Source organism: Dromiciops gliroides, chromosome 1 (genome assembly GCF_019393635.1).
Source record: "Dromiciops gliroides isolate mDroGli1 chromosome 1, mDroGli1.pri, whole genome shotgun sequence".
NCBI lineage: Eukaryota > Metazoa > Chordata > Mammalia > Microbiotheria > Microbiotheriidae > Dromiciops > Dromiciops gliroides.
Genome location: NC_057861.1, coordinates 591,524,728 through 591,552,635, shown reverse-complemented (window position 1 = coordinate 591,552,635; position 27,908 = coordinate 591,524,728). Strand labels below are relative to the sequence as shown.

General features: G+C 41.6%; 1 protein-coding gene across 3 annotated transcripts in view; it reads left to right on the top strand.

Moving 5' to 3' along the window:
* Nucleotides 1-26,698, top strand: part of ABAT (4-aminobutyrate aminotransferase) — a 134,747-nt gene extending 108,049 nt beyond the window's left edge. For all 3 annotated transcript variants that reach the window (XM_044004629.1, XM_044004621.1, XM_044004635.1), the window contains exons 7-16: nucleotides 5,250-5,330; nucleotides 7,963-8,055; nucleotides 9,271-9,333; nucleotides 10,340-10,403; nucleotides 10,695-10,843; nucleotides 12,263-12,400; nucleotides 13,882-14,049; nucleotides 16,076-16,222; nucleotides 19,573-19,684; nucleotides 26,557-26,698. In XM_044004629.1, coding sequence (XP_043860564.1) covers nucleotides 5,250-5,330; nucleotides 7,963-8,055; nucleotides 9,271-9,333; nucleotides 10,340-10,403; nucleotides 10,695-10,843; nucleotides 12,263-12,400; nucleotides 13,882-14,049; nucleotides 16,076-16,222; nucleotides 19,573-19,684; nucleotides 26,557-26,678 — 1,137 coding nt within the window. In that variant the 3' untranslated portion in view covers nucleotides 26,679-26,698. The remainder of the gene's footprint in view (nucleotides 1-5,249; nucleotides 5,331-7,962; nucleotides 8,056-9,270; nucleotides 9,334-10,339; nucleotides 10,404-10,694; nucleotides 10,844-12,262; nucleotides 12,401-13,881; nucleotides 14,050-16,075; nucleotides 16,223-19,572; nucleotides 19,685-26,556) is intronic.
* Nucleotides 26,699-27,908: the final 1,210 nt, after the last annotated feature.

Below are 27,908 nucleotides of genomic sequence, written 5' to 3'. Positions count from 1 at the left end.
TTTGTGAATGCCTCATTTTTATATACTTTAAGACCATCAGGAGAACCCTGGGAACCTGTTGTTCTTCATTTCAGGCTCTGCTAGGTAACTAAAAAGTTCTATTTTTCTTGTTGTCTTCCATGCACCCAAAGGAAAATACATTCATGTCTTTTCAGTAAGAAAATAGTCCAAGTTATAAGCTGGTTGTGCATTTTGCTTCTATTTTATCAGCCACTCCCTTTGGTGCAGCTCCTCACCTATAGCAAAGAACAAATTTCACTATGTACCCAATTGTAATGCATTGGGCTGGACAAATTTCATTCCCAGGGCCAAGCACTTTGACTACTTAGCACTACATCATGTTAAAAGTGTTTCAAGATTATCATTTGTGACTGTGTCTTAGCCCCTTACCAGATTGTAAGTTCTTTTAGATCAAGGACTAGGTCTTCTCTGTATTATATATCTGCCCCAGCACTTAGCACATCGTTCTGCACACAGCTGATGTGTTTTATAACATTATTTCTATAAGTTACAGCACAGTGGCAATATAACAGTGGGAATTTTTTTAAAAAGCTTCCCCCCAAGTCTTTTTCCTAATTAAGTGGCTACTACCAGGGAAATCTGACAGAAGTCATCACAGGGAGAGAAAAGTGGTAGCCTTCAGTCTTTTGCTCTATAAGGAAGGTTGGCTATCCATGATATAAATAAGTGTTCCCCAATCTGGGTGGTGGCTATGGATTCAGGTTGCCCTATCAGGGAGATGGAAGAGTAGAGTAAATGTATGTGTGTTTGGGGAAGGGGTTGTTTTTTGGGAGATTTTTTTAGTGATAAGGTAGGAGTTGTTGCAAAGAGAAGTGTGCCATTTTGGTTGAATCACAGGATAAAGGGAGTTTCCTGATCCAAGAATCCCCTATGTCAATGAAAACAGATTTAAACCCTCCCCCTATATATGCTATAGAGTGTTTCCCATAAGATAAGGCTGGAAAGGAAGGATGGTGCCAGGTTAGAAGGTGGAGGAAGATGAATACATTTCACACAGCACAGCATTTTGAACTTTATTTGGTAGGCATTAGGGATCCACTGAAGATTTTTGATCAGAAGAACAGCATGAGGGGGCAGCTAGGTGGCACAGTGGATAAAGCATCAGCCCTGGATTCAGGAAGACCTGAGTTCAAATCCAGCCTCAGACACTTGACACTTACTAGCTGTGTGACCCTGAGCAAGTCACTTAACCCTCATTGTCCCTCCCCCCCAAAAATAGACAAAAAAAACCAACAGATAATTTTAAAAGATGGGGGAAGGATTTGTTCATTGCTCATTGGCAACCTTTGGGAAAGCAGTTTCAGGACAATAGTGGGGACAGCACAAATGCAAGGGACTGAAGAGAAAACAGGTAACAAGGAAATAGAAATAGTGATTATAGATATTTTCAGGAAAATTAGCAATAAAAGAGATAAAAGAGGTGGGACAATAGCCGGGCAAAAAGATCATACTTGTTTAAAAATAAAAGACAATAGATTAGATACCACCACCACCACCAGCAGCCCTTATTTTTTTTTTTTTTTTGCGGGGCAATGAGGGTTAAGTGACTTGCCCAGGATCACACAGCTAGTAAGTGTCAAGTGTCTGAGGCCAGATTTGAACTCAGGTCCTCCTGAATCCAGGGCCAGTGCTTTATCTACTGCACCACCTAGCTGCCCCTACATAAAATCTTAAAGCTAAAACTAGAAAGGACCTTAGGTGCCATGGTAGCCAATCCCATTTCTTATAGATGAGGAAACTGATGCCCAAGAAGCTTCATTTACCCAAGGTCACATAGGTTGTGAGCAACAGAGACAGGATTTGAACCCAAGTCCTATGACTTCAGAGCCAATTTTTTTTTTACTATATCATACTGTCTCCATAAAGAACAAATGATTGCCTTTTTAAAGGATGTTTGTAGGCAGATGGAAAGGAGCCAGAGGAACAGAAAAAAGGGACAAAGGAATACCACATTATCACGTGCAAATGGTTGTTTTTTTTTTTGCCATGCCAGTGATTAATGGCGTTCTGAAGAAGAATGCTTTGATGATAGCTAATTTACATGTCATCAGAACCAAAGGATACCAAGTTTATATTCATTATGGAAAATGCCTTTCTCCTTCGTTTCAGCATGAATCCTTGTTCAGGTCATTTAATTTTGCTTATATGCCTAACAAAAGGAATCTCACACCCCCTGGGTCACAAGAAATTTTTTTTTAAATGAAGTCCCCAATTTCCCCCAATCAGGAAATATAAATATAGCAGTCTGTTCTTTGCTGAAACAGCCACTCCAGATAGGGGACCAGGCAGAAGAGAAGGCTCCTAGTGCTAAGCAGACTAATGGAAACCCAAAAGACCCCAGGAAGAAAAGAAAGGGTATAAAAAGGCCTAGCATGCATAGCTGAAGACATTTCCAAAGTAAATTGCCCACTGCAAGAGGAATAGCCAGAGAATCTAAGCTCTAGGAAACTCATGTTCAAAATGCAAAGGAAGGGGTTCTCTGAAGCATAAAACTGCAGAACTAGCCTTCAAACCATTGTGTGAGTGATAGTGCCATGTATAGGGAATGGGCATCTCTGACAAGGAGGAGCTGAAGTGCTCAAAAACCGAGTTGGGGTAGCTCTTCAACAGCACGGGCACCAGCAGATAATATAAGCAGTAATTTCCTGCCTGGCCACCTAATTCTCTCTCCTCCTTACTCTCTGAGCTTACAGCAGGCTTAGAATGAGCAGCAGAAGGAGGGAAGGTGATGCTGAGGAATTTTGAGAACAGGGCAAAAATGTGTTCTTATACTCATATTTTGGTCACCCTGCTTTGAAGCTAAGTATTTTGATTCCATTTAGTAATTATGGACATTCAGTAAATACTCAACCAAAAGTAAATTGTCCCCAGGGGGTTGATGATCTAAATCGAGAATTTATGCCTAAGGAAGAACATTCCTCTCAACAAAAAACAAATGCCTAAAATGAACATTTTAAACCGTATTTTTCAACCATGCTCTTAAATTGAATCACAATACTAAAGTTCCCAGTGTGTTTGTGTTGTGTTGTGATACTGTATGACCCTGAATGATAGTTTCTGTCTGTACCCATGAATATAGAATGTTTTTGCCCATAGTTTGGGCAAAACTACAGGCATTGGAGCAGTGACAGGAGGAATTCCCTACATGACCCACCCAGGGAAACTTGCCTCCTGCCTTTTCAGTTATGTACATCAGAAATATTCCTATGGCCACCGACTAATAGGACAGCTGACAGCAGCTAAAATCACAGTGAGTCTGCATGTTTGGCATTCCTTGTTTAGCTAGGCCAGGAAAGAAAGGCCCTCCCATGTATCTTAATGCACTCTGAAAGCAGGTGTCTTCAGTGGGTTGTGTTGGCAACCAAATTACTTCAAAGAGCTTTGGAGCTGGTGTTGAATAGTAGGAAGTCACTTATTCCAAGTCACTTGTTCAGTTTCTAAACCCTTGTTGATTACTTCTAGTAGCCAGGATTGGTCCAAGGCAAAAATTTTATATAGTAGATAAACAGTTGATCTTCAAATTTCCCTTAGGCCTCCCTTTTCAGAACTTCTTCCCATCTTCCCAGCCTGGTTGACTGGGGACATCCCAGTTCATTTAATTCAACCCAACAAACATTTATTAAGTTTTGTTATGGTAAATTAGACGATCTTTTGTCTCAGTTCTTATCTTGTCCTTATTCATTGAATGGGAGTTGCCTCAGACAAACTGAGACCTGGGAAAGATCTTAATGTGGAAAGACCAAAGTCATCCACTACATCCTGGGCCATTGCCAATCATCTTAACTTTTGTCTTGCCACTGGATGTTGACTCTGGAGCAGAGAGTGAGGCTGATGACTTTCATAAGCTTTGTGTCACTTAAATCTAATTCATGCTCAAGTGAAGACACCGCCCCATGATGTCATTGGTCCTCTTTGAGAACAAAGGACAAACAACAACAATCTATTTAGACCCTAAGTTGTAAATCTTGCTTCCCCTCTCCCCCCATCAAAATGCAGGCAGCATAGTATCATATAAAGTACTAGATTTGGAGTCAAAGGAAATGAGTTTGAGTCCCAGCTCTCTTACTTGATGTGTGTGTAACCTTGGGCAAGTCACAGTCCCTTTGAACCTCGTTTTCCTTATTTGCACAGTGGGATAACATTTCTTACATTCCCTTTGAAGAAAGGGCTGAGATTTTATTTTATTTTTGCTAGGCAATTAGGGTTAAGTGACTTGCCCAGGGTCACACAGCTAGTGTCAAGTGTCTGAGGGTGGATTTGAACTCAGATCCTCCTGAATCCAAGGCTGGTGCTTTATCTACTATGCCACCTAGCTGCCCCAAGGGCTGAGATTTTAAAGTACTACACACTACATGAGTTATTATCTGTGATAATGTTACCTCTCCTGGATAAACAAAGGTCAGGAATTTCCTGAAAACATGATGTCAAAGCCTAAAGCAGAGTCTTTAACGGCACCTTGGCAGATCTGGGGGAAACTCTTCATGCCCCTCAAATCCTAGCTCATAGGCATCTACCCTCTTTGCTGCCATAGCATCATATCTTGAAAAAAAGGAAGTGACTATAGAGGCCACCTAGTCCAACCTCTGCATTTTTTTTTTGCAGGGCAATGAGGGTTAAGTGACTTGCCCAGGGCCACACAGCTAGTAAGTGTCAAGTGTCTAAGGCCAGATTTGAACTCAGGTACGCCTGAATCCAGGGCCGGTGCTTTACCACTGCGCCATCTAGCTGCCCCCCAATGCTCTCTGCATTTTAAAGATGAAGAATCTGAGATGTTAAATTATTTAGCCAGTGTGGAGTGAAGAGTCAAACCCAGGTCTGCTGATTCCAAATCAAGCACCCTTTCCCCAGTACCACAGTTGTTCTTTGTGCATTCAATATCGTCTATCCCTTTAATCCCAAAGGAAATGTGTAACTACTAAGTAACTGAATAATTAGAACAGCTATAACAGCTTGGCATATGGCAAACAAAACAAAAAAAGCCCTCACCAAAATAAATCCTGAAGGCATAGTGTATTGTAATTTGTTGTTCCCTCCTGCCCATCCCTGCAAAAATAAATAGAAGTACATCTAAATATGTATACAGTATTATGTAGCAGGGGTAGCCAGAAACTGTGGGTAGTTCATTTAATATGATATAAAAAAGCAGTGATAAAAGTGTTGCTGTTAAGGGATATGCTGAAAATCTATCGAGAGTCACATTTGAAGAATTTACTGTTTCTGTTTTCCAGGGCACATTCATCAACAGACCTGCCCTCGGAGTATTTCCTCCAGAAAATTTTCCCGAAAAGTTAAAAGAGTCTTTACTTTCGGTAAGTTCAGTGTGAACCTTCCACTTTGTCTTTGTTAAACTAACAAGATCATTCTTGACCTCTTTCAGATTCTAGCTCCTCTCCTAGTGTATAAAGAAATCACTTTTGAGTGAAAGAGGTCATACGTGGAATTCAGGGTTGGTAATTCAATTTTACATAGCACAAGAAACAGTTCCAGCAGTAAGTCACTAACTGGAGAAAGTACCTGCGACCCCCCCCCCCCCAACTTTCTGACATTTGAAAGTCAGCCTCCCACATCCCCAGCTTGTCAAGGTCCAGAGATCTCTTACACAAGAAGGCTCAAGAAAACAGAGGCCCAAAAGATGTCAAAGATGCAACTGTTGCTAATCTTCTGACTCTGCCTAACAAAACCTCATCATAACCCAGTGCACAATACTTTTCTAGTGACATATACCACAGAAAGGAATATAGACACACAGGTAAAACCCTCCCAGGTAATCAGACTTCCCAGATCTTCACTATTCTTGCCATTATGATTTCTCACCTGACTGCCTAAAGACATTTAGCTCCCAAGCCACAGAACAAGGACCAGTTTAGGAGTAATCATCTAAAGTCCCGGGTCTCCCTGTTTTATGTACTGTCCAAAGGAAGCCTCAGGATATAAGAGAGGATGATTGCCTTCCTGTTCTCACAAGTCTGTTGCCTTACCCCTGTCTGGCTCTGTTAACACTCAGCAGTTATAAGAGTTGGGCCTAACACCACTTTTTTACAAAATATTAAATCTCAGTCATCAGCACTGCTCTATCACTTCATGTCAGAAAAGCAGGAGTCATGAATATATTTGCAGTTCAGTTCAGTAAACAATCCATTAGCACCTACTATGTACAAAGCACTATCATATACACTGTGGGCCTATGAAAACAAAAATGAGACAGTCACAATCTTTAGGGAGTTTACATTCTACTAGACAACATAACAGGTACATAAATAAGGAAGTAGAAGATTATCTGAGGAGGGAAAGAACACTAACCCCTGCAGGAATTGGGAAAGGCTTCACAGGGGAAGTGCCAATTAAACTACACCATGAAAGAAAATAAGGATTCCAGGCTAAGGACTGAGGATATTTCAGGCCTGGGGATACAGCTTGTGAAAGTGTATGGACAAGGGGAAGCTAGGTGGTGCAGTGGATAGAGCACTGGCCCTGGATTCAGGAGGACTTGAGTTCAAACCCAGCCTCAGACACAACAATTACTAGCTGTGTGACCCTGGGCAAGTCACTTAACCCCAATTGCCTTACCAAAAAAAGAAAGAAAGAAGGAAAGTGTATGGACACAGGAGATGGAAATAGCTAGCTGTCCAGTTTGGCCGTACCATAAAGTATGTGAAGCTTTAAATGTCAGCCTAAGGAGTTTCCACTAAAGATTTGTGAACAGGACAGTCATATGATCAGACCTACACCTTAGGAAGAGTATTTTGCCAGCTGTATAGAAGAGTTGGAAGCTGGGCTTCCAATAAGGTTAATACCACAGTCCAGGCAAAATGTGTTAAGGGCCTGGTTGTGTGATTGAATTGAAAAGAGATGATCTGATCTGGTATATTGGGAAGTATAACTGCTTTCATATTTGATTGGATTTAGGGATGAAGGATTGGGAAGAGTCTAGGATGACTCTGAAGTTGTAAATCTGGGTGACTAAAAGGATGATGTTGCCTTCAGATGAAATAGGGACATTGGGAAATGAGTTGGAAAATATCAAGATTTTGATGCCATAGCCAAGGAGTTTTTATTTTGTCCTAGTGGCATTATAGAACCCCTGAACGTTCTAGAGCGGAGGAGTGAAATGACCCTGTGTTTTAGGAGTATCAATTTGGCAGCTATGTGGAGGGTGGAATGGAGAAGAGTAATAAATCAAGAGGTCACTGTAATGAACCTAGCAAGACAGGGAAGAAAAGGTGACATAGATGAGAGATGTGAGGGAGATAGGATTGAAAAGTCTTGGCAACTGATTAGACATGGGGGAGGGAGGGAGAGAGTGAAGAATTAAAGATAATTCCGGTATTATAAACTTGCATGACTGGAAAGATGGTGCACTTGACAGAAACAGGGAGTTAGAAGGAAGGGTAGGTTCAGGGAGAAAGACAATGGATTCTATTTTGGACACAGATGTATGAGATGCTTAAGTGCTTAAGTAGAGCTGTTCACCAGGCATTAGTGATGTGGGACTAGAGCTCAGGGCTTGTAGATGGAAACTTCTGCAGAAAGGCAGAATTGAACTTGTTGGAGCTACTTAGATCACCAAAGGAGAGAGAAGGTAGAAAGACAATAGAAGTGGGTTAAAGAAAGATCTCTGAGGAAAGAGCTGCCTACAAAGGGGGTAGAACTCTGATCATGATCCAACAAAGGAACTAAGAAAGTACAACCAGACAGGTAGGAGCAGAAACACAAGAGAACAGTGTCAAAAAAGCCAAAAGAAGAGAGAATACAGGAGGAGAGAGGGGTCAACAGTGTCCAAAGCTACAGAGAGATCCAAAAGGATAGGGACTAAAGAAAGACCATTGGATTTAAGATTGCTAGTAATCTTAGGCAGTTAACGGTGGGGAACAAAAAATAAAGCTTGGTGGGTGTGGTATTCATAACTGTATCTCACAGCTTGGTTTGTCTGCTTTTTCCTAGGTGGCCCCAAAAGGCCTCTCCCAGATCGTCACAATGTCCTGTGGCTCCTGCTCTAATGAAAATGCCTTCAAAACCATATTCATGTGGTACAGGGTGAGTCCCTCTCACACTCACAAAGGCCTCATCAGTTTCCTCAGCTTTCAAATGAGAGAGTTGGACCAAGTTCCTTCCAGCTCTAGAATTCTATTTTACAATGTGATTTGAAGAGCAAGAATAGAAATCAAGTACATACACATACTGTGTGATATATTTCCAAAGTGATGGCTATGACTGAACAGTGAAAATAAGTATAATAAAATATAATATAATAAAATACAGTAAAATAAGCTAAGGCAGAGAAAAGGAGAAAAAAACTTCAGATGGGTTAACTGTGGGGGGGTTTCCTAAGGATAAATTTTAAACTCCAGTATATTTGTACTTATGATCAGAAAACACTCCCCCAAAGTCTGAATCATCTCATGGGGGGAAAGGAAGGGAGAGCAAACAGACTAGGATCACTGGATCATCGGCATGGAGCTGGAAGGAACTTTGGAGGTCATCTAATACAATGCTTTGTAAGTGAGAGAGCTAAGAAGAAACAATAAAACAGATTGAGGTAGATTAAGGCTGCCTGGAGAATGTGTGGCAGGGCTTTGAATGCTAAAACAATAAAACCCACTACACTATTGTTCCCCACAAAGGGGAAATAGGTGAATAGGCCAGGAAATCATCTCACACTTTCCAGAATGCAGGAGTCTGATCCAGGTTGTGTTACATTTCTCCTGGGACCCTATTTTTTTCCCTCTTCATCTCCCTTCCATCCATCCTTGATTACTCAAGCTTATTGGAATCTCATCCCTCTTCCTTTTATGCTGCAACTTTCCCCTTTTTCCAGAGGTCCTAATAATAATAACAACAAGAATAATAATAATAGCTATTTACATAGGAGCTACTGTGCTTCAAATACTATGCCAAGCACCTTAAAACAACCCTGGGAAGTGTCGGTATTATTATTGTCATTTTACAGATGAGGAAACTGAGGGAAACAAAGGTTAAATGACTTGCCCAGGGTCATACAGTTAGCAAGTGTCTGAAACCAGATTTGAACCCAGGTTTTCCTGACTCCAGGCCCAGCACTCTATCCCCTGTGCCACCTAGCTTCATTACCTCCACATGTACACCCCTTATAGCACAGGGCCTTTGTTTCCAGCCTCAAACACTGGCGTGCCCATCAAGCACTATTTACACAGCCCCATAATGTCCTCTTGCTCTTTCCTGATGAAATAAAAATCCTTTTGGTTGGTGGGGGTGGTTTTTTCTTTGTTTCAGAACAAGGAGAGGGGTCACACTAGTGCGACAAAGGAGGAGCTAGAAACATGTATGATTAACCAGGTAAATGGACTTGCACTTATCCTCTCAACTCTGGACTTGAAAGTATTATTGACCCCAGCCTATATACTTCCATGTATTCTCATGTCTGAATACAAGAAGATGAATTTCCCTGTCTGGTCTCCTTCCATCTCCCTATTCATATCCATTAATACCAGGCCTCCCATAGTTGGGCATCTATATAGGGATTTCCTTGGAAACTTTAGGAATTTAACTGATCTAAAAATATGGTCAAATGCTGAGTGGCCTCCTGCCATTAATGGAAGGTCTAGAGATTTCCTTGTTGACATGGAGAGGAAGAGCTAAGAACAGATGGCTCTGGGAGGTGCCTTTTGCTCTTAAAAACAACCCAGACCCTCTGGGTTCCAGGTCCCAGGATTCCATCTCAAGTCCTAACTAATACCTCTAGCTTGAATGATGTCTATATTCCAGCACTTTTTCTAACTCTGGAGGGGGACAAGGAAGGCTCATGGACAATTGCTGTTGCATTTTACTTGGGGATGAGACATGCTATTTTGGTGTTCATCCTGCTTCCCATAGAGCAATTGCTACCTTCCTGGGGGCACTGGGAAGGGGCTGAAGTTCAGTTTCTAAAGGGCTTAACTCCCCTTTTATCCAGCTCAATTATTCAAACAGATTTGGATATCTCCCACGGGTTTTCTTGGGTCATCTCAACTGCAGCTGTGAACCACCCACCCCAAGTCCCCAACATAGATTCCCAACAATAGCATAGGCCTCAATGTGACTGTCAGTTGGTGGTTTTGGATTCTGGACATAAAATGGTCCTCTGAACTTCGTATGGATGATTTCTCTGGTTTGTCCATTTAATTGGCTTGGGAAACCAGATTAATCTGCAAGTGGGAGTTGGGAGGGTGTGCAGAGGTAAGTCTCCCTAGACTATCATTTATGTTTCCTAAGTTCTAAGAGACTAACCTCTGTATAACTCCAGAGAACAAAGTATCCTGGCTCCCCAATAAGGACATACTGACTGATTGTTTTATATTTCTAGTATCCAGGCTGCCCAGACTACAGTATCCTCTCTTTCATGGGCGCATTTCATGGGAGAACAATGGGTAAGAATGCTGTCATTACTTGTTTCCAAGTTGTTATTTCTTGGCTTGGCAAAAAGTTGCCAGAATGTAACATTCTGAGGAAATGTATCTGTCCATAGGACACTGGGGAAGAGACGGAGCTATCCCAAAGAGGGGTGCTGCTATAAGCCTCCTCCTGACTGTTGATGACTCTGGGGGTATTGGGCCTTCCATCTCTTTTTCCAAATGTTGTTCCTCTCACTCCCCACACAGTAAGATTCTAATTCTTTGGTTTGGGGTGGTGTTGGTGTTTTGTTTTGGTTTTGGATTTAGGTTGCCTAGCTACCACTCACTCCAAAGCCATTCACAAGCTAGACATCCCTTCCTTTGACTGGCCCATTGCTCCATTTCCTCGGCTAAAGTATCCTCTGGAAGAGTTTGTGAAAGAGAATCAACAAGAAGAGGCCCGCTGTTTGGAAGAGGTAACAATACTCCCCAAAGCACATGTCCTGGCCTTTCTAACCTGACTTCATTCCTCACTCTGAGCCTTGGAAACATCTTACTGGTCGAATCAGGGTGAGGAAACATGCAAACAAAGGGTCTGTGTGAGGAACTGAACAGCTGCCATCAGCAGAGGAATTGGTCAGAACTGGGGCCATGTCTCAGCAACATGAAATTTGGCCCTTGGTTCCCAAGCACCAGAAAAAGCCCATATCTTACAAGCTAAAAAAAAAAATCTTGTAGCTGAAAGGGACCTAAAGCCCATTCAACTTATACCCCTCCATGTCCCAGATAAGAGTTGGAAACTGAGGCTCAGAGAGGTCAGGTGACCTGTGCAGTGTTCCGCATCTCTTCTTCTTTCCCCAACCATCCCCAGATTTTCATAAAGCCCTTTTGGACACTGGTTCCTCTCTAGGCCCCTACAAAATTCATTTTAAGCCCCTAAAAAATAAGAATCCTTTATCATTCATGTTATTGTACTTATATATACTGTTGTCTTTTCTACTTTCTTCACTATGCCACTTCATATTAGTTTTCCCATGTTTTTCTGATTTCCTCATTGTTTCTTTTTGTTTGTTTTTTGGTTTTTTGGGGTTTTGTGGGGCAATTGGGGTTAAGTGACTTGCCCAGGGTCACACAGCTAGTAAGTATCAAGTGTCTGAGGTCGGATTTGAACTTAGGTCCTCCTGAATCCAGGGCCAGTGCTTTATCCACTTCCTCACCTAGCTGCCCTCCCTCCCCCAGAGAATATTTTTAAGTAAATCAAGTATCTTAAATCATATTACTTTTTACTGTCATTTATATCATATAGGTTGTGTGTTTTGGGTTGAAGGTTTTTTTGTTTTGTTTTGTTTGTTTTTGCTAACAAGCTGTGAACACTTGAGCATTTTTCCTTTTTGCCCAAAGAAAACTGCCTTTTAAGAGACTTTTAGTTGACTTTTATGTATTATGTACATTTGGAAATTTCAAATATCTTAACAGAAATGATAAATCTATTTTGGAGGGTGGTGTGATACAGACTAAGATTGTGTGAGAATTGGGAGAACAAGCATATCTGTTGAGGAACCTATGTTGAAATCTACCCATCTGCCAGATCCGGGCACCCAAAAGTGTGTGGTGGAAAAAATAGTGGATTTGGAGTCTCAGAACCTTGCCTTAAAACTTGGCTATTTCACTTACTGTTTGTGTGGCCTCGGACAAGTCATTCCTCTTTTGCCCTATTTCCTTATCTATAAAATAAGGGAATTGGAATAGCTGATTAGATTGCTTCCAGCCCCAAATTCTAGGTGTCCATGACCTGGTGACCCAAATGTGTGGTAATGATAACTGATCTATGTCTGTAATTATCCTTGAGGAAAGCCCCAAGGAAACGGAATATCATTTACTCTTTTTCTGACCAGGTGGAAGACCTGATTGTGAAATACCGGAAAAAGAAGAAGACTGTGGCAGGGATTATTGTGGAACCCATCCAGTCAGAGGGTGGGGACAACCATGCATCTGATGACTTTTTTAAGAAGCTGAGAGACATTGCAAGGAAGGTCAGTGAACTTTTACATGGGTCATAATACTAGTTATAATTTGCATAGTGCTTTAAGACGTACAAGATGTTTTATGGATGTCATTTCATTCGACCCATCTACTCTGGGATTTTATACCCATGTTAAAGATGGCAAAACTGAGGCCTATGGAAAGGAAGAGACTTTCCCAGCATAATGTGCCTAAGGCAGGATAAGGAGTCCCATTTTTCTGACTCCAGTGCTCTATCCCCTGCAATGTGACATCTCTGACTGAGACACCAGGATTTTTCAGGCTGTTATCTCCTCTCAACAGGAAGGTTTTTAAGTGCTTTTTTTTTTGTATCCTGGGTAGAGTTTTATAGGAAATCTAAGCCTCCTTAAAGAATGACTTTAGCTTCCTTCAAAGAATAGCTCGGGCAAAATACAAGGAGCAGTATTCCCAATTATTAGCCCTTTCTCCCCTTTTTTTATGCTTTTGGCAGGAGGAGCAAGAAGAACCTTTATCTGTGATTTCACTGGTGTAGAGCAGAGGTATCAAACTCAAGGCCAGCAAAATTCCTGAGCACATGTGTTTAAAATATATTTGGGAAATGTTTAACAAAATGAATAAAACTATAATACAACACAGATAATGTTAATCTGTGGTTTTCTAAGTCACTATATGACCCACAGAGATCCTTTTCTATTTAAGTTTGACACCACTGATGTGTAAGGGACTTCTGGTGAGGAAACTCGCTGCACTAATGCAGATCACCAACTGCTCTGCAATTTATATATAGCCTTTGGTTAGCTGCATACAGAGAAGATTAGAGAGGAGTGTTCATGTTTTTCCCCAATCCCCAAGTCTGCCAGTTCTATTGAGGACTTTGTTGCCTTCAATTTTAAATATTTCCAGGATGACCTCAGCAACTCTGCTCTTCTGTTCTGGAGGTTGGTCCACTCTTTGTGAATGCTGGGAAATGTGAGAGGGTTTTTTTCCCTGATTATTTTCCAATAACATAAAAAGTAGCTTCCTGGAGGGCTAGGACAGCTTCTTCTCTTTTTTTTTCCTTTCTTTTTTGTCTTTGTATCCCCAGCAGCTTGAATAATACCTTTGACATACTAGGCACTCAATAAAAGCTTTTTGAATGAATAAATGAATGAATGAATGTATTGGTGAATGTGTATTCTTTTCTCAAGAAAGTCAAGATCAAGGACTTCAGCCAGATGAAACACTGATTTGGGTTTTTGATTCACCAAATATTTAACATTCTAGTTTTGTTTGAGGAAGTATATGGGGACAGTGCTGGTTCAAGCAAATTCACAAAGGGCATGGGGAGAAGCAACAACTTTCAATTGCTATAAGATTCAGTAAGATGTTGATTTTAGGATTGGGTTCAGGTGGGACTCGGGCTGGTGCTTTTTGGGATCATGGTTTAGTCCAGGTTCAAATTCTACACAGCTCTCTTTGCAGATTGTTGATTTTCCCCTTTCCTCTAAACACATCTCTTCTCTCCATAAAGCATGGCTGTGCCTTTCTAGTGGATGAAGTACAGACCGGAGGGGGCTGTACTGGCAAATTCTGGGCCCATGAGCACTGGGGATTAGATGATCCAGCTGATGTAATGACCTTCAGCAAGAAGATGATGACAGGAGGGTTTTTTCACAAGGAGGAGTTCAGGCCTAACGCTGTAAGTACTTGACTGGCCCTTATTTTCCATATGTGGGAGCAAAGGAAGGGAACCTGTACAATGATTTATTTTAGCATAGCTTCGTTAAATGCAGAGGAGTGGGAGGATGCTTTAAAGTGGATTTCCCCTATAAGGTGATATGTTTGAAGAAAGAAAAAGCCTAGTGAATTGGCTCTCTGTTACGTGTGTCTGTATGTATATGTTCACACACATATGTACGTAGGTATATTTAGTACAACAACTGAAATTAACTGAAGAAAACTGATAGTAACAGGGGTCAGGCTTGATCTTTAACTAGCTAGACTTGAACTTTAACATATGAAGTCCTGAAATCCTAGATTACTCAATTTTTGCTGGTATGAAATCTCTTACTTCCTTCAAAACACAACTCAGGTTCCTCAAGGCTTTTCCTGAACACTTGACAACCCCCCCAATACACACCCAATGTATTACGTTGTATTTTTTTTTAATTCAATCTGATTTCATTGGTATAGGACTGTGGTGACAAACTCAAATAGAAACATATCCCTGGGGCAGCATATTAATTTATAAAACCACAAATTAACATAATCTATATTGTATTGTATTTTTATTTTGTCGAACATTTCCCAACTATATTTTAATCTGGTTCCCAGGAGTTTGATATCTCTGGTGTAGGAATCCCCCCCCCCCCAGGAAACCCACTACTAATCCAAGTCAGCAACTACTAACTGAAAGGTTAAATGACTTGTCCAGTAACACACATACTGTGTGTATCAAAGACCAGATTTCTATACACTGTGCCTGCCTCTATATATTGCTTTGTATAATAATAGAGACTTAGTTTCATGTACAATCTGCTTTTTCTGCTCTATTTTGTATGTAGAAATTTTACTTACACATATGTATATTATTTATACATATTTTATACATACTTATTTTGGATGTAGAAATCCTAATTTATACATATATACATACCATATATTTTATACATATTGCTTTACATATGCTTTGGGAGAGGTAGTATGGCACAGTGGATAGAGAGTTGGCCTTGGAACCAGGAAGATCTGGATTCATGTTTTGCCTGTTGTACAAACTCTCTGTGCCCCAGGCAACTCTGCAAAATGATATAGATTGTGAAATAAAATGAATTAGTATAAGGAGTTTCCTCATTTGAGAGTTCCCTATGCCAATGAAATCAGAAGACTCATACCTAATCTTATCTCCTCTGTGTGTGTGCATTGCTTTGTATAAACTTTTATTTCTTACTTGTGTACATGTTACATGGTGGATGAGGAGGGGCAGCTAGGGGGCGAAGTGGATAAAGCACCAGCCCTGGAGTCAGGAGGACTTGAGTTCAAATCTGATCTCAGACACTTAACACTTACTAACTGTGTGATCCTGGGCAAGTCACTTAACCCCAATTGCCTTACCCCCCCCCCCAAAAAAAGATGATAGATGATAAATAGATATAGATATAGATCTATAGATATACATGGTGGTTGGGGGCCTTTTGTCATTGTATCCCCAGCAGCTACAGCAGAGTGCTTTACACATAGTTGGCACTTAATCTCATAATAAATGTCTATTGAATTGAATAAAATCAATGAACAAGCATTTATTAAGTGTTGACCATGTGTCAGGCATTGTGCTTAGTGCTTGTGATACAATGAAAGACAAAACATTGTCTCTCCCCTCAAGGGGTTCCCATTCTAATGGGAGAGACAGCATGTAACCCTATACTATACATATATGTGTGTGTATAGTAAATGGACAGTGATCTCAGAGGGAAGGCACTAGGAGTGGGGGGACTGAAGACTTCCTTCATCCAGCAGAAGTTGAACTGAATCTTGAAGGAATGTTAAGATTGAAAGGGATGTTAAGATTGAAAGGAGGAAGAGCTTTCCAGCCAGGCATAGGGCATCCTGTACCTTGTAGGAACCGTGGTGGGCTGGAAGTGGTAATGCATCGCAGTCATGTGGAGGATAGCACTGTCTTTTGAGGTTTGACTATAGGTATTCTCTAAAACTTGTGCCTCTCTTTAAAGCCTTTCCGGATTTTCAACACTTGGCTCGGAGACCCTTCCAAGAATCTGCTGATCGCTGAAGTCATCAATATCATTAAGAGAGAAGACCTCCTCAGTAATGTTACCCATGCAGGGAAGGCACTGTTGACAGGGCTGATGGATTTACAGGTAACCAACTATCTATGGGAATGGAAGATCCACAGAGGTTGTTTAGAACCCTTAAGAACCGGGTAGAGGACAGCACTTGAGTTGAAACTGTCTCTTTTGACCCTGGCTGCGCTCTGATCCTTTCATTCCCCTCCTGATGGAGCCAGATACACCTAGCTCCCAGAAACACCTGGATCAATATACAGACCTAGTCACAATAATAATGGCTACCGGGGCAGCTAGGTGGCGCAGTGGGTAAAGCACCGGCCCTGGATTCAGGAGTACCTGAGTTCAAATCCGGCTTCAGACACTTGACACTTAACTAGCTGTGTGACCCTGGGCAAGTCACTTAACCCCCATTGCCCTGCAAAAACAAACAAACAAACAAACAAAAACAAAAAAAATAATAATGGCTACCACACCAACCCTACAGGCAACCCTGAAGCAGAGATCAAATCAAACTTCCTTAGTCCACAAATTCCTCTCAGGTTTGGCACAATCAAAAAAGTTTTCTGTGAGTACAGAATGACCACAGAAACTCTACTTTCAGTCCACTGCAGTAATTATAAGTTCTTCATCTGAAAAACTGTCTTGCCAGTTGGGCCTTTGAGAGACTTGGAGAGACCACATGTGTAGCAATGCTATGCCCAAGCGCTTCTCAGCCCCGTGTATAATAATATAGAGCTCTCTGCTTCCTTCCCCTCTTCCATCTGAAACACTTAGGGCCCCCATCCCACCATCATCCCAACAATTTAATCCCCACTCTTAACTACCCCACTCTTAGGTTATTTACATTCATACCAATTTAAGGACTCAAAATAGTTCTCAAAACACCTCTTAAAGCCTGGTGGGGAGACAACAGCAGCGGACACTCTGCTTTGAGCTATGACCAGAACAGGCATAGGGTGAAAGTGTATTTTATCCTTCACTGCCTTAGAAGGTTGTTTTTACAATCTGTGTAAATACTGAGCTCACCCGATCTAGAAGCATCTAGTCACACATGACCGGCATTACATCTGGAGAGCTGCTAAGCTGTGCAGGGCTGTTGGACTGTACCAAGAAAACATCAAACAGCCTTTAGAAGGGGGAAATTGCTGCTGTTATTACATCTAAGCAAATGTCTTCAATGAAAGCAAAATGACACCAGGCCTTTTTTTTTTTCCTTTGGCTGCTTTCTTTGGATTTGATTCACGTCCAAACAGAGGCAGAAGGAGTCAGGAAAATGTCTTTGCAATGGGTTAAATCATTACTCCCTGCTGAGATCCTCTTTAATCTTCTGGCTAGCACAAAGAGGAGAAATGACAGAAGTAGTTTATTTTCCCATGTGATTTATGGCCCAGTTCAGAATTGTTTATGGTGAGTCTCAGATTGCACATGTGCCTAACCCAAGTCAAGGAGGATAGGATCAACTCATTGTGTAGCTGCCTCAGAGGCATGAGCTAAGGTGGGGTCTCTGGGCAGAAATAACCATATGGAGCTCTTGGGGGTAGGTTGGGATTACAGGCAAAATTGGGGAAATAAACAAAGGAACAGATATCCATGGAGCTAAAGTGGGAGAGAAATTATGTAATCCAAGTGTAAGCTTCAGGGCAAGGGCTATTTTGCTGGAAGTATTTTCTTCCTAGCTCTTTCATGCACATCCTTGACTCCTCTGTCTAATGGAGCATATCCAGTCACTACAGCTAACATTGTGATTTGTCCTGAGGAGGAGGAGGAGAGAACTGAACTCTCACTAATTAAGGTCAAATTTTGCTCTCCAAGGGGGTTTAGTACCAGCTGCCAAGAAGCTTAAAATAATAACATGTAACTGTCTTTTTCTCTGGTGTAGCTTTGTGTAACTGCCAAGCCTTTGTCCTCCCATGCCAAGAGTTGGGTGGTTGCTGTTGTTGTTTATCTCATCTACATTTGACTAGTACAGACCCATTGGTGTCAGAACCTGGAAAAAAATCTAGTTCCTGATAAACTGAAATTTCTGTAAACATGAATGAGAAGAACAATTCTAGCATTGTTTAATAAGTCACCAACTGCTTAGTTGTATGGGACACCCCATTCACTGGACTCTTCCAGGCATGCTAGGAAATATTTGTATAGTTGGTAAGTCGATCTTACCCTCTGGGCTAAAGTGTCTTGGGGAAGAGCTGGTTATAAACCCATTGGCCTTATACCAAGGTAGTAAGACAAAATGCCAAAAATTTTGGGATACAGCCAGACAGCCCTGAGAAGATATATATTTCTAGATCAAAAAAGAAAAGGAGTGGGGCAGCTAGGTGGTACAGTGGATAAAGCACTGGCCCTGGATTCAGGAGGACCTGAGTTCAAATCCGGCCTCAGACACTTGACACTTAACTAGTTGTGTGACCCTGGGCAAGTCACTTAACCCCTATTGCCCCGCAAAAAAGAAAAAAAGAAAAAGAAAAGAAAAGGAACAGATCAATGAATTGGAAACCCAACTAAAAATACTAAAAAATCAACACATTAAGAAACCCCAGTTAAATACCAAGTTAAGGGGACAGCTAGGTAGTGCAGTAGATAAAGCAGTGGCCCTAGATTCAGGAGGACCTGAGTTCAAATCTGACCTCAGACACTTGACACTTACTAGCTGTGTGACCCTGGGCAAGTCACTTAACCCTCATTGGCCCACCAAAAAAAAAAAAAACCCAAAATACCGCATAAATAAATGCCAAGTTAAGAATCCTGAAACTCAAGGAAGAAATTTTAAAAATTGAAAAAAAAAAATAGAATTGGGAGCTATTTTTTTTTAAATGAAATGGGTTAGCCACCAGTTAATTTGGTTTCTTCATTCTTCTTTTAAACTTAAATTAACAATATCAAAAATAAAAAAGGAGAAATCATTACAAATTAAGAAATAAAAGATATTATTAGAAATTGTTTTGCCCAGGGGGTGGCTAGGTGGCGCAGTGGATAAAGCACCGGCCCTGGATTCAGGAGTTCCTGAGTTCAAATCCAGCCTCAGACACTTGACACTTACTGGCTGTGTGACCCTGGGCAAGTCACTTAACCCCCATTGTCCCGCCAAAAAAAAAAAAAAAGAAATTGTTTTGCCCAACTATAGCGACAAATGAAATAAATATTTATAAACAATATAAAACATCAATGAAACTTTTCAAAAAAATTTTAAAGGGTCTTGGGATACACTAAAAGATCACATAATACAATTCAAAGTCATGGTTTTGGATTGTCTGCCCCTTTGAATCATTAATGCCACAGTAAAGTTTTGTAGAGGAAGAACTTGACAATAACTGTATTTCTACCTTTGACCTGATTTGAAAGAAGTTTGCCTTTTGAACCCCTGTCCCATCCTTCCTGGAAATTCATATGACTTCCTTCTCCTGTGTCTTACCATATTGCAGGCCCGATACCCACATCTCATCAGCAGAGCAAGAGGTCGAGGAACATTCTGCTCTTTTGATGCTCCAGATGAAACAACAAGGAACAAGTTCATTTTAACAGCCAGAAACAAAGGTAGGGGGGCAGTGAGCATGTGGTGTGGTCCTGGGGTTTTATTCCTTTCTTATGCTTTTTCATCTGTGCAAGTTATTATCTGTCAGACTGAGAACCATATTGGCAAACTAATCAGGAAAAAATTTCTTCAGTTTTATTATAATTATTATTATTTAGCATGTGTCTAGAAGGCTGGCAAGCTCAGCAAAGACCTGACTTTTCTTTATTATTTCTAACTTCAAAAAACATGCATTTCGGAGGACTGAGTTCTAATAATGGCTCTGAAATTAACTAGCTATGTGACCTGGTGTTAAGTCATCTCTCCTCTATGGATCACATTTCTTCATCCTTAAAATAAGAAGTCTGAGCAAGATGATTTCTAATGTCTCTTCTATCTCTAACATTCAGTGACTAGTAGCTAGTTTAATTCAAGCAGATTTATTAAGCATCTTTCTGTAGTGCACTGTGATAGGTATTGGGGACACAATGAAGAAAAACAACATCCTGCCCTCAAAGGACTTACAGGCTAATAGGAGTATAGAACATTGGCACAAATAACTAACAATACATTAGAATGTGATCAATGGAGGGCGCAGGGCTCGAGAATAGAGAAGAGTGAGGGATTGGGCAGAGCAGGATGCCTTCATCACTTCAGACATTAGGGAAGACTTCACAGAGGTTTCAGCTGAATTAAGCTTTGAAGGAAGAGAAGGATTTCATCAGGTAGAGATGTGAAAGGAATCTATTCCCTACATGGAAGAGACCAAGTGTGAACACATGAAAGGGAAGAGCGAACCTACAGAGGAGCAGTAAGTCAGTTTGCCTAAAACACAGAATCTGCCAGAAACAGTAGTCTCAAAGAAATCTGAAAAAGTAGGCTGGAGCCAGATTCTAGAGGCCATTAAGCATTAATGGGTTTGAATTTTGCCTAATAGGCAGTAAAGAATCACTGAAGGTCTTTGACCAGAGAGCAACAAGGTTAGACCTATATGTTAGGAAGGAATCAGCATCCTTAGGCATCAGCATTATGTAGGATAGATTGGAGAGGGGAGAGATTAGGAGTAGACCTGTTAAGTCTCCCTGGCTATCCCAGTAGTGTAAAATAAAGGTGTAAATGAGCATAGTGGCCATGGTAGTCAAAAAGGACAAGGGTTATTGTGGAGGTAGAATTAATAGGTCTTGGCTAACTGAGTGAATATAAAAAGAGGAAAGAGTCAAATACGACCAGTGTTTCAAGCTTAAATGATTAGGATGTTAAAAGGTAATATAGGAAGGGCAGTGAGCTCTCAAACACATGACACGATCACTCCAAAAAACATCCAAATAATGCCATAGGAAAATGCCCGGAGCAGAAAAACTCACAGAAGAATGTAGTGAAATCATCTTCTAACCAAGAATGGCTTGGAAGGTCAGAAGGAGGGAGCTGCTATGCTGATACAGGAGTCAAGCCCAACCCCATAGTTACCCTGACACAGATCCAGTCCCAGGAAGGCCTCACCAGAGAAGAAGACCCCCAGGGCCTCTGAATCAGCTGAAGCACCAGTGTCATCTGGAACTAAGCTCATAGTCCCGTGAGAGGGCTGAGCCCTGGGCAGGGGGTAGACTACAGGGGTCTATGCTGGTGCCAAGGCAGGACTTGGATTTTTCACCCCTGCTGGGAACCAGGAGGCAGGCTTGAGTAGCAGTGGCCTAGGTTGGGGAGGGGCACAGGCTCTTCGGAGCTAGCAACCACAACACACTAAGCTGGTTGAATAGCAAGTTGGCCTGGGGTCATCTACAGACCAGGGAACAGGCCAGGTGAGTGAAGAACCTGATCCTCCTTAAATCATACCACCTGGGACTTCTTAAGCTTGGGATAGTGCAACCTGGAAACAGTGCCCCACTTTAAGGAGCTAAAAGTCAAGTAAAAGAAAGGCAAGATGAGCAGAGAAAGGGGAGGACCATAGAAAGTTTCTTCGGTAACAAGGAAGACCGAGGTGCACCCTCAGAGGAAGATGTCAACATCAGGGCCCCTATATCTAAAGCTTCCAAGAAAAATATGAATTGGTCTCAGGCCATAGAGGCACTCAAAAAGGACTTTGAAGATAAAGTTAGAGAGGTAGAGGAAAAAATGAAAAGAGAAATGATGGTGATGCAGGAAAGACATGAGAAAAAAGTTAACAGCTTGAAAAGCCAAATGGAAAAGCTCTCTGGTGAAAATAATTGCCTAAGAATTAGGATTGAGCAAATGGAAGCCAGTGACATTATGAGAAACCAAGACACAATCAAGCAAATCCAAATGAATAAAAAAATAGAGGGCAATGTGAAATATCTTCTGGGAAAAACTGCTGACCTGGAAAATAGGTCCAGGAGAGATAATTTGAAAATTATTGGTCTACCTGAAAACCATGATCAAGGAAAGAGCTTAGACATCATCTTCCAAGATATTCTCAGAGAAAATTGTCCTGAAATTCTAGAAGAAGAAGCTAACATAGAAATTGAAAGAATCCACCAATCACCTCCAGAAAGAGATCCCAAAAGGAAAACTCCGAGGAATATTATAGCCAAATTCCAGAGCTCTCAGGTCAAGCAGAAAATATTGCAAGCTGCCAAAAAGAAAGAATTCAAGTGCTGTGGAGCCCCAGTCAGGATAGCACAAGATCTATCAGCTTCTACATTAAAGGACCAGAGGACAGGGGATATGATATTCCAGAGGGCAAAGGAATTGGGATTACAACCAAGAATCACCTACCCAGCAAAACTCAGCATAATCTTTGAGAGGGAAAAACAGGACTTCAATAGAAAAGAGGACTTTCAGATATTTGTGATGAAAAGACCTGAACTGAATGGCAAATTTGACTTTCAAATACAAGACCCTAGAGAACTATAAAAAATTGGAGTTGGGGGACATGCCTGGGGTCATACAGTGGGTGACTCTCTTATATCTGAGGCTGGGTTTTGGCTGGGATCCCCCTGAGTCCAGGGGTGATGCTTTGTCCACTGTGTCACCTAGCTGCCCCATGATGACATCTTTAGGGTAAAACTGAGGGGTGAGGGGAATGCACTGGGGGAGGGGGAAGGGCAGAGGTAAAATCCTACATGAAAGAAACAGGAAAAGGCTTATGGAGTGGGGAAAGAGATGGGAGAGGAGCAGGGCAGTAAGTGAATTTTACACTCATCTGAAAAGGCTCAAAGACCTTCAACTCATCAGAGCTGCCTCAAGGAGGGACTAACACACACACACACCCAACTGGGTGGAGTAATCTATTTAATCTGGGCAGCAAATGAGCCTAACACTCATCAGAATTGGCTCAAAGACCTCAATCTCATTGGAATTGGCTCAAGGAGGGAATAATGTACACATTCAATAGGGTGAAGTAATCTCTCTAACCCTGCAGGAAAATAGATGGGGAAGGGGATAAAGAGAGAGGGGCAAAAGAAGGAAGGGCAGAGTGGGGGAGGGGACAGACAGAAGCAAATCCCTTTTGAAGAGGGATAGAATGAAAGAAGAGGGATAATAGAATAAATATCACGGAGAAGGGAATAGGATGGAAGGGAAACAGTTAACAATAGTAATTATGAAAAAGAGAAAAGGGGGGAAATTGTACAAAAAATATTTATAGCAACTCTTTGTGGAGGCTAAGAATTGAGAATCAAGGGAATGTCCATCAATTGAGGAATGATAGAAGAAGCTGTACTATATGATTGTGGTGGAATGGTCTTGTGCTATAGGAAATGACAAACAGGATGCTCCCCGAAAAACCTGGAAAGACTAATGAACATCGATGTATAGTGAAGTGAGCAGAGCTGGGAGGACATTGTGCATAGTGACAGCAGTATTGTTCAATGAGCAATTGTGAATGACTTAACTACTCTCAGCAATACAATGATCCAAGATGATCCCAAGAAACTAATGAGGAAGCTTACTATGCACCCCTATAGAAAGAACTGATAAAAAGAACACTTGTGGATTGTACATATATAACCTGGTTGCAACCTTGTGGAAGAGGGAAGAAAGGGAGGGAGGGAGGGAGAAAAATTTGGAACTCTAAATTTTATGAACATGAATGTTGAAAACTACCCTTACATGTAACTGGAAAAAATGAAATAAATGTTTGTCACTTAAAAAAAAAAGGCAATATAAGGGCAGCTACGTAGCACAATGGATAAAGCACTGGCCCTGGATTCAGGAGGACCTGAGTTCAAATCCAGCCTCAGACACTTGACACTTAACTAGCTGTGTGACCCTGGGCAAGTCACTTAACCCTCATTGCCCCACCCCGCCTCCCCCAAAAAGGCAATATGGTACAATAGAAAGAGCACTAGATTTGGTCCAAATCTGGCTGGGTCCAAATTCCACCTCTGCCACTTACTCCCTGTGAGAGTTGAAGCAAATTATTTAACCCCCTTGAGCCTCAGCTGGTTTATCTAGAAAATGAGAGGGTTAGACTAGATGGTCTCCAATGTTCCTTCCAGTTCTGAATCTATGATGATATGATCTGTCAACAAAGATGGAGAATTTAGGAGGAGGGAAAGATTTAAGTTCTGAACCTCAGTCCAGGAAAAGGTGTTGGATCAGGCAATTAGAGATCAGGATTGGAAGTCACAAAAGAGTAGGTAAAGACATAGGAGTCATCAGGATAGAAGAGATAATTGAAAATCATGGAAGCAGATGAGATTCTCAAGTAAAAGAATATGAATAGAGAATAGTACAAATACACAATTAAGGGGCAGAAGATAGAAGAGGAGCCAGAAAAGAGATCAAATGGAGCAATTATTTCAGTAGCAGATGAACCAGGGATAGAGCAGTGTCACAGCAAGGATGGAGCAAAGTATCCAGAAGAAAGAAATGATGTAGAAAAAAGACCAACCACAAAGTTTATGGATATAAAAGCCTTGTTCAGAGGTGCTTAACTTTTTTGTGTCTGAGGCTTCTTTGGCAGTCTGCTGAAACTTCCTGGACCCCCGATTAAGAACCACTGGCTTGGGGCAGCCAGGTGGCGCAGGGGCAGCTAGATGGCACAGTGGATAAAGTGCTGGCCTTGGATTCAGGAGGACCTGAGTTCAAATCCAGCCTCAGACACTTGACACTAGCTGTGTGACCCTGGGCAAGTCACTTAACCCTCATTGCCCTGCAAAAACAAAACACACACACACACACACACACACACAAAAGAACCACTGGCTTACTTGGTGGTATAGAATACTAGAACTTTTAGGAAGAAACCTAAGAAATCACAACTAGTCCAACCTCCTCACTTTCTAGATAATAAGTAATTCCTATGTATTAAAGAATATTAATCTTCACAACATTTTCTCCTTACTATACCTTCTGTTATAGATGTTACATTTTACATATGAGAAAACTTGAATCCCAGAGAGGGGGAAGCAAGTTACCCCAAGGTCTTACACTAGGATATGCTGGATCAGGGCCTAGGATTCAGGTCTCCTGCATGTCAGTCATCCATTATTATAATAGGCTACCTCACCTAATCATCTGGCTTTGTAATGTACCTTCACCTGACAGAGCTATCTTAAAGTAAATTAGGATAAACGCTGCTAACCCCTGCCATGTGAACAAAGAAATAAGATTTCCAGCAGGAGTCTGTGTCGTTCAGGAGACAGAACTTGTTTGGTGGCTCCAGAACCAAAGCTTGTCACAAATTGGCATTTATTAAACACTATCCTGGGCTCTATCTATAGGGGAAATTGCAATATAAAAACAAACATCATATGTCACGTTTAAAAGCAATTCTGTTACTCCTCATGCATTTCATGCCTCTGCACAAAAGTCTTTGCTTTCTTCTGTGCTTTACATTATAGATCCTTTGTGTTTCTGAGTTTTTAGAATCTGGCTTCTGACCTTTCCACACTAGTGAAATTGCCTTAATCAATGAATCCAGTGGCCTTTTCTCAGTTCTCATCCTTCTTGACTCCTCTGTAGCATTTAACACATTGGCTACCCTCTCTTTTGGTATTTTCTCCTCTCTAGACATTTGACACTGATCTCTCTGACGGTACCTTCTTAGCCTCCTTTTCATACTCTAACAGTGCTGGGAGTCAAAGGCTCTGCTATTCTCTTCTCTCTCGCCACTTCTCAATTACCTAATCAGCTCCTGTGGGTTCAGTTATTATGTCCCCTATGTATACTATCCAGCTCTGGTCTCTCTCCTGAGCTCCAATGCCCAATCCCCAGCTGCTGTTTAAACATTTTAAACTGACTGTCCCATGGACATTTCAAATTCAACATGTTCAAAAACTAAACCACTTATCTTTCCCCCAATATACATCCCTCTTCCAAACTTACTATTTCTGTCCAGGGTACCACTATTCCTAAAAACATTCAGATTGGCAACCTCAATTATTCTTGATTCCTTACTCTCCCTCACCCCATCTATCCAAGTTGGCCAGTCCTAGGATTCTACCTCTGGGGATATCTCTTGCATTCATCCCCTTCTCCCTACTCACATGGCTACCACCCTTGTTCAGGCCCTCGGCATCTCTCCCTTGAACTATTGCAATAACCTCATTGATCTCCCTGCCTCAAGTTTCTCCCCACTCTAATCCATCTTCCAGATAGCTGTCAAATTGATATTCCTAAAGCCCAGGTCTGACCATGTCACTCCCTTCTTCAGTGAGTTCCAGTAGCTCCTTCTTTCCTCTAGTATCAAATACAAATGTCTTTATTTTGCATTTGAAAGTCTTCACCAAACTGGCTCCTAGCTACTTTTTCAGGCTTATTATATATTGGTCCCCTTCACCCATTCTGTGAAAACCTGAGAGAGCTTTGAAAAATGTAAGTGGTTATTGTTTAATCGCTCTGGCTTTTTGTTTTCTTCCATGTGTGCAGAAGAAATGAGGACAGGAGTAAAAATCAAGGATGTTCCTAACCTTTCCTCTTTCTCTCCTTGCAGGTGTAGTGCTGGGAGGCTGCGGTGATAGGTCCATTCGTTTCCGCCCAACATTGGTCTTCAGGGATCATCATGCACACCTTTTCCTCAACATTTTTAGTGACATCTTAGCAAACTTCAAGTAAAGGATTATTTTTCCATTGCACTGAGAAGGTCTCAACCTCCACAACTGTCAAATTAATTAGTTTGCCTATTTCATTTCACTTAAAGTACCAAAAGGTGAATCCATAAACTGGAGGGCTGTTTCTTCTTTGGTTGGGTTGGGTTGGGTTGGGTGGGTGGGTGGGGTGTATTAGGTGGTTTGGGGAGATAGGAGGAAGAAGAGGGGATTAGTTTGGGTCTTCTCTCCAACTAAGCCAATATCACATGCTGATTTCAACACTAAATTCCTCGAGTGCCCTGGACACAGGCAGTCTTTGGGTGGGGCTGTCAGCACCCTGCCTAAATTTCTCTTTTAAAGCCAGGCATGAGACCTGTGCATGGAACTGGGAATTAGAAAACTCCTGAGTTTCAGGTCTGGTGTCAGATCCCTTCAGTGGCCAGTTTGTTTAACTTCCTCCCTATGCAAAATAACAACAAAAATAAAATGGGATCATTCTTGTCCAGACCTACAGGGAACCTGGAAAGGTTCCATTCTTCACTGAGGTACAGAACTAAGGGATTAAATTAGATTTCAACTGCAGAATGGTACGGTCAAGTCAGAAGAGAGCGGAAGATAGGGGAAAATAGGGGACTGCTGGCTCTTAGAAATGTCAGTTCAGTCCTTGTTGTGACCTGGCCTTGGGGACTTCATCTGGCTGGCTTGGTGGTCAGCTTTTATTTTACTTCTCCCATTTGTGTCCAGTGGAGGGGCAGGTGCTTGAGTCTTGCCAAAAGTCTGCCATCAGAGGCCAGAGAAGGTCCCAGGTCTGACTAGGAGCTTGGGAAGGAGAGAAGGGCATGAGAAGGGAAGGAGCAAAGGACACATTGCTGCTGCTGCCTTGGACCTCAGACAGACTCTCATTTCCATATGCATCTGTCATCCCAAATGCTTGTTCATGATGCTGAATGCCATGTAATACATCCATACACAAGAATCTCCATCTCTGAGTTTCCATAGGGATGTATGGGAAGGGTCTGAAGCACAAGCCTGCAGCCTCACTCCTGGGAAAGCAACACTTGGAAACAGGGGCCATAGAATTCTTTAATCCTCTTGCCTCTGACACTCTAAAATATTAGAGGTCTTTCTCCCTATCCCCACCCCAGACCCCTTCCCACTCCCATGGAAACATTGTTCTTTGTCTACCTGTTTTTCTCAACATCCGCTCCATTTCTGAGGAGCTCTGTGAAAAGCATAGCTATTATGCAGAGTAAGT